This window comes from Macrobrachium rosenbergii, chromosome 22 (genome assembly GCF_040412425.1).
Source record: "Macrobrachium rosenbergii isolate ZJJX-2024 chromosome 22, ASM4041242v1, whole genome shotgun sequence".
Taxonomy (NCBI): Eukaryota; Metazoa; Arthropoda; class Malacostraca; order Decapoda; family Palaemonidae; genus Macrobrachium; species Macrobrachium rosenbergii.
The window spans coordinates 28,053,391-28,060,158 of NC_089762.1; the positions used below are offsets into that span (position 1 = coordinate 28,053,391).

General features: G+C 43.5%; 1 protein-coding gene across 1 annotated transcript; it reads left to right on the forward strand.

Moving 5' to 3' along the window:
* Positions 1–975: 975 nt before the first annotated feature.
* On the forward strand, positions 976–2,887 carry LOC136850448 (uncharacterized). Its single transcript, XM_067124025.1, has 3 exons — positions 976–1,435; positions 1,536–1,937; positions 2,817–2,887. The coding sequence occupies exons 1-3, from the start codon at positions 976–978 to the stop codon at positions 2,885–2,887; spliced, it is 933 nt and encodes a 310-aa protein (XP_066980126.1).
* Positions 2,888–6,768: the final 3,881 nt, after the last annotated feature.

Consider the following 6,768-nt stretch of genomic DNA (forward strand, 5'->3'; position numbering starts at 1 on the left):
TTTCTCTGGCAGGAGTGCGCCCCATGGCCTCTAAAGTAAAAGCTATAGAGAATTTCCTGAAACCACAAACCATCAAGGCCCTTCAGGAGTTTCTCGGGATGATAAACTACTACCAACGTTTCATCCCAGATGTCGCCTGCACTAAGTACCCCATGACATCAGTCCTGAAGGGCAAGCCAAAAACACTGACCTGGGAGGCTCCGCAGCAGCAGGCATTCATAGAAACAAAGACAGCCCTTGCTAGTGCTACTACCTTGACTCACCACAACCCCGCAGCTGCCCTCAGACTGACAACAGATGCCAGCAACATCACCTGCAGCACAGTACTCGAGCAACTAGTGAATGGCGGCACCCAACCCCTGGCCTTCTTCAGCCACAAGTTTTTGCCAGCAGAGACCCGCTACAGCACCTTCGACAGGGAGCTGCTGGCCATCAACCAGGCTGTAGGACACTTCAAGTACCTGCTGGAAGGGACCAAATTCACGATCCTAACAGATCACAAACCCTTGATGCACGCATTTGCAAAGCAGGAACCGCGTGGTCTGCAAGACAACAACGACACCTGACCACTATCTCCGAATTCAAGTGCACCATCAACTACATCCCTGGCAGGAAGAACCCAGTAGCCGACGCCCTGTCGAGAGTAGAAATCAATTCCCTCCACCTCGGCATTGACTACAAAGACCTGGCAAAAGAACAAGCAGTAGACCCAGAGACGACAGACTACAGAACGGCAGTGACGGCTCTTAAGTGGGTAGATGAGCCCTTAGGAAACTCAAACACAACTCTCCTCTGCAACACCCACATAGGCCGCCCCCGTCCCCTAGTACCCACCTCGAGTAGGGAGCAGGCGTTCGACATAATCCATGGTCTCTCCCATCCATCAGGGTGCACAACGGCGTGCCTCATGATTGACAAGTTCATCTGGCGTGGCATCAACAAGGATGTCTGGTAGTGGGCAAGGAGCTGCATCCCATGCCAGGCAAGCAAAACATCCTGGCACACAGAATCCGGGTTGGCAACTTCCCCCAGCCTCGTCAGCGCTTAAGCCACATCCACATCGACGTCGTCGGACCTCTTCCGCAGTCAGAAGGAGCCAGATACCTCCTGACGATCATAGACCGCTCCACCTGCTGGCTTGACGTGACCCCCATGGAGGAGGCATCAACAGCGTCATGTGCAGAAGCCCTCCTCTCCAGTTGGATCAGCCATTTTGGAGTGCCAGATAGCATCACTACAGACAGGGGTCCAGCCTTCCTGTCAGAGCTCTGGGTCTCCTTGGCATGCCTGATGGGTATAGCACTACACAGCACAACGGCCTACAACCCCGCAGCGAATGGCATGGTCGAGAGGGCTCATTGCTCTCTTACGGCAGCCCTCGTGGCACGTTGCACTGACGAGAGGTGGAAGGAACAGCTGCCCTGGGTCCTGTTGGGTCTCCGCACCGCATTGAAAGTAAATGGCGACGCCTCCCCTGCTGAGAAAGTCCACGGGAGACACACTGGCCCTTCCCAGAGAATTCTTCTCGCCGTCAGCTGATGGCGCCGACACCCCTCTCCCAAGGTTGAGGGAACTCGCACAGAAGTTCGTGCCATGCCACAAGACCTTCACCGACAGAACCACCACCTACAGCCTACCCGCCTTGGACCCCTGTACCTACGTCTTCGTCAGGGTGGACGCCCGTCGTCCGCCCTTAACCAGACCCTACAGGAGACCCCACAGGTGTGACGACTGGGTCACCATCGACAGACTGAAGCCCACATTCCTGTTGGACAGCAAAGTACACAAGGAGGCAGGCAGGAGCCCCAGAGTTCCCCCTCAGTACCTCCCCGCAGACACACCCGGCCCCCCACCAAAGCGGGGTCTGGGGAGGCCCAGGGGGCACATCAAGCCAACCCCAGATGTCAGTTCCACACCATGCCCACAGTTCTCCAGGAGTAGGGGCCCACTCCAACTAGCTCAGCGATTGCGTGATTATTGTTGTTTCATCCAATAATTGCTCCTCTAATTATTGTCTTGGGAGGGAGTATTTGTAAGGGCATCAAATCGCCTCTCCATTCTTGTGTTTCTTTCCTCATAATCATGTCATAAATGTTACTTGTTATTATTTCAGATTCTTTATGTATCTCATTGTATGCATCATTGTACGGCCTTTCCGCCGATATATATATCTGCCTTTTACATGTTCTATAATGCATTATATATGTCTTCTTATGCCTGTTAACAAACACAATTTCTGTATGGACACTGGGGGGGCCTCAGGTCGCCCGCTACCTTTCTGTCCGCTTTACGTATTATAAACACCTGTCGAGAATAATAAAGAATCAGTCTTTCACTTCTAACATTGCTTGAACCTCACAAGGTATTTAGTTACAAATGTTAGAAATTTCGCTAACTCCTAAGTTTTAAACCTGGAGATAATGACTCAAAATAATTTTAAATAAGCACAAACTCTTAATGTTACTGAAATATACAGCTTCAGTATGACAGAAAGAAGGGAGGACAAGGCATGAAACCATGTATTAGGACAGCAGAAAAAAAAAAAAAAATCATGATTACAGTACAGTAATGTCAGGTAGAAGTTTCATGGGTGGGAGAGTGCCCACGTGCTTTGGGAGCTTTTGAAACTGTTATTGACTCAAAACCAACAATATATTTATCAACATTGAGTGGCTGACAGAGGTATGCCATAACTAATCCTTCTTTCATTGGCTGCCTTGGAAGATAACAACGCACCTCGTCCAGTTGCACATCATTTCTTGGTAATCACGCATTAAACAGTTTCTGTGTTTGCCGTGTTTAAATGCTTCCCATAGGTTTTGTGGCTCCCTTCAATATTGCAGGTGCTGTTTTGTTGTGTAAACGAATGAGGCCTCCTGGTCTATGAGTATGCCATAGTACAGTACCTTGCAGGACATCAAGCATGACAAGGACAAGCTAAAAACATAAATGACCAACTTTGGGAAGATGTCCAGGAGTGAGGCCCACAAGGTCACGACCAGGTCCCACCATGAGGAGGTTAAGCAGTCGACCTTGATCTGCTTTTGGCAGCAGACATTGGCCAGGGTGCAAGTGTGAGGTCTAAGCTGAGGGGCTGCTGGTACAAAGTTTGCAGGTCTGCACATTATTGAAGACTTCAAGGCATCCATGGGTTGGTTGTTTCAGTTCAAAATTCAGCCTAGGCTCTTCCAATAAGAGACTCGTGACAAAGCTTTGGATGCATCCGAAGGGAAATAGAGTAATCTTCAGCAGACGTTAAAAGGCTTGATGAAAAATGAAGACCTGCTTGAGTCAAATCTACAATGCTGATAAAACTGGTCTATTCTATTGCTCCTTGCCTAATAACACTTTGGCTGATGAGAAGGAAAATAATTCACCGGGTAGAGCGCTTCCGGAGCAATTTGTGTCTACTTTGCTGTTTACAAATGCCTCTGGTAGCCACCGTTGCTAACCAATCATAATTTGAGATGTGAAGCAATCCCATGCCCTGTGTGGGTTGATGGACAGTCTCCCAGTGATTCAGCAAAGGCTTGGTTCACTGTCAAAATTGTCTTTGATTGATTCCATAACTACTTCTGTAAGGAGGTCACAGTATTTGTCATTGGACACGAAAAGCAATGCTTCTTGTTGACAGTGTGCCTGTGCATCCAGATGGTTGATGACAAAGGTTGTATTAGGGTTATGTTGTTGCCTCCTAATATGACTGCACTCATACAACCGATGGACTGAGGTTTTATTGCTGCAATGAACATCTATACCAGAGGAAGTTCCTTTGGGAAGTGATGATGGTGTTTGAGGACGAGGGGAAGAGGAGGAAGATCAAGTCTTGGTTATTTGGGAAGAATGGACTCTGGGGCATGCATGGAATCATATTCTGAAGGGGGAAGAAGACCCGATCAGCCTCCAAGGCTTCATGTCATTGACTTAATTGGCCAGCTCAAGAATGACATACTGTACAAGAGTGACTGGATGACAATGGTGGCCATCCTGGCTTCCAGCCGATTTCGACAACCAGTTGCCCCAGGCGAGATGGAGGAGGAAGTCTCTGAAGATGATGGCGAAACTGAAGAATATGGTCACTCAGCTCTGAAACACAAATAAAACACTTCGGCTGTCTTTGTTGACACACCAGGTACTTCCAGCCAGGCATTTGATTTGTTTCGGTCACCTCTTGAAGACCTTCTATGCACTTCAACACTCTTCTAACCAGTTCACCACTTCTTGACCACCCGGAGGAACAAGAGTCGGTGGAGGAGCGGGCAGACTTGTAAACTCTCCTTGCAACTTTTCCAAGTCCAGCCCACATAAGCAGTTTCAGCATTGCTCACAAGTAAGAGAGAGAGAGTGTGTTTTGTTTTTATTTTGTGTATAGTAGTACTGTAAACTATTTTGCATTGTTTTTTAATCACAGGTATACAGTAGTGTATACAGTAGTAACAAAATAGTTGGAATAAAGGGCACAAATTTATCATTTTACCTCCACACAGTAGTGTGCAGTACAGTACATTTAGTATACACATGCAATACAGTGTGCTTATTGTGTTGTTTATAAGCAAGTAATGTATAGAGTACTGTGAAATGACATAATAGGAAAAAAAGGGGTGTGCAGTGTATTGTGTTTATCTATGAGCACACATAGTGTATAGAGTACTGTACTGTGTAATGACAAAATAGGACAAAAAAAGGTACAAACTTATCATTTTACATCTGTAGTGTTTTTTACCACATCCACAAATTTCGATTATAGTATTTGCATGGGCCTGAGATGCATTATAGGGGATAAACTAAGTTTTACTACTTGTACTAAGATACTCATATTGTGGTAAACACTAAATACACAGAGTAGCAATGGTTCATGAGCATGACTGGGAATTTTAGGTGGCAACTATAGATACCAGTGATGCTAGCAAGGCACTCAGCAATGATGAACTCTGTCAGCATTATTCACCATTGTTACCATAATTTCAAGCTAATTACAAAACTAAAAGATGTTTCCATACCATAATGAAGCAGGTATGACATAAATAGAAAATAGGACTCAAGAGTTCAGAGAAGGTTACTGTTCAAAATTTAGAGCTGGGTGTTAAAAAACGATATTTGTCTGAACATCCAGCTTTAATTTTTATGAAAATTTCTCCTTTTAATGAAAGTATGGTACTGTAATAGGAATAATAATAACTGTAAAAATAGGATTAATAATAATAATAATAATAATAATATATGGTAACACTAATGGTACTGATGATGATGATATTTGAGCAAATGCCAGTATACTGTAATAATACAGCACAGTATTACGGGCTTTGGCTAAGTACAAGTGTAAAGTCCCTGCTAAACAGGAACTTTACACTAAACGGGTTTTCTGTGAAGAACCTCCCGTTTTCTACAGTGCCTTTTCACCTGACCCTAGGTCAGGGCAATCAGCCTTATTTTTACTATGTAATTATACATTCATTACCTATTCATTGTTGCCCTTGTATGTTGTGTATGTGTCAAAGCATCATTGTGTCTAATCTGCTATTTTGTATTGTCATGTTATCTGTATGTACTTGTCTTACTTTATATAGAGAATGATTGACCTCGGGTCACTTGTATGTCTTTGTGCTAATGTCCGCACACCGCTTTATAAGGGCTGCTTAATAAACTAGCAGTACTTGTCTACCTGCTCTTTCTTTCTTTTCCTCTCACACAAGTACTGCACTGGTAATCTATGACATCTGGGTAAACATTGCCTACCTCGGGTCACTTGTATGTCTTTGTGCTAATGTCCGCACACCGCTTTATAAGCGGGCTGCTTCCTCAATAAACTAGCAGTACTTGTCTACCTGCTCTTTCTTTCGCACCCTCTCACACAAGTACTGCACTGGTAATCTATGACATCTGGGTAAACATTAGCCTACCAGATACCTAACCTTTACATGTTTAATGCAGGTGACATTTTTTCCAGCCAGTTTTTGGGAGGAAATGGGGTCTTATTTGCAATAATATACTGTACAGTATATAATAAAAAAAAGTTATTAGTGGAATTCCTCAAAATCGCCCACAGCAACAACACCAATGACATCATAGATCCCCTTGATGTTGATTTCCTCCTCACAAATGTGCCAGATAAGAGAACCATTGAGTACCCTAATACTGTAGTCTTACTGAATCCATTACTATGCATTCTACAGCTCATGCATTATTAAAGATCTGAAACAGTGGAAAAAACTGCAACTAGCACAAAAAAACAATAATCATTTAAACATTATTTTATTAATAAATTACACCGTCTTACAACCATACACAAATCTATACATGTGTGGTGGTATCTATATACAAAGAATCAGTATTGACATAACATGGGAAATTAGACATCTTTAGTAATAAAATAAAATGAAGCAAATGTGCTTTCTACAATGCTTTTAAAGAGTTTTATTCGTAAAGTTCGTGATGCCTCATGACTGGCAGCAAACTCACTGATAGAACCTGATTCCAAGAAGAAAGATTATTTCATAAAATGTTTTACCGATCAGTTAAGTGCATTGCTATTAAATATGCATGTACCATACTATACTTTATTACAATTTTCTTTTCTGTGAAAACGGAAGACACGACGCAGTCACACTTGTAACAGGAGTTATCATAGTCACAGAATTTAAATCAATATCGGTAGTCTTGGAAATTATTATTACATACAGAACTAACAAAAATATAAAAAAGATTCCTAACTACAAAAACATATTGAGTTTGACTAGATGAACATTGACATTATACAGTAAGGTCTTG

Coding starts and splice junctions, on each gene's coding strand:
- LOC136850448 (XM_067124025.1), top strand. CDS start 976: ATGCCAGGCAAGCAAAACATCCTGGCACACAGAATCCGGGTTGGCAAC. Junction 1,436..1,535: donor GCTGCCCTGGGTCCTGTTGG/GTCTCCGCACCG, acceptor TCTCGCCGTCAG/CTGATGGCGCCGACACCCCT. Junction 1,938..2,816: donor ATGCCCACAGTTCTCCAGGA/GTAGGGGCCCAC, acceptor TGCTTCCCATAG/GTTTTGTGGCTCCCTTCAAT.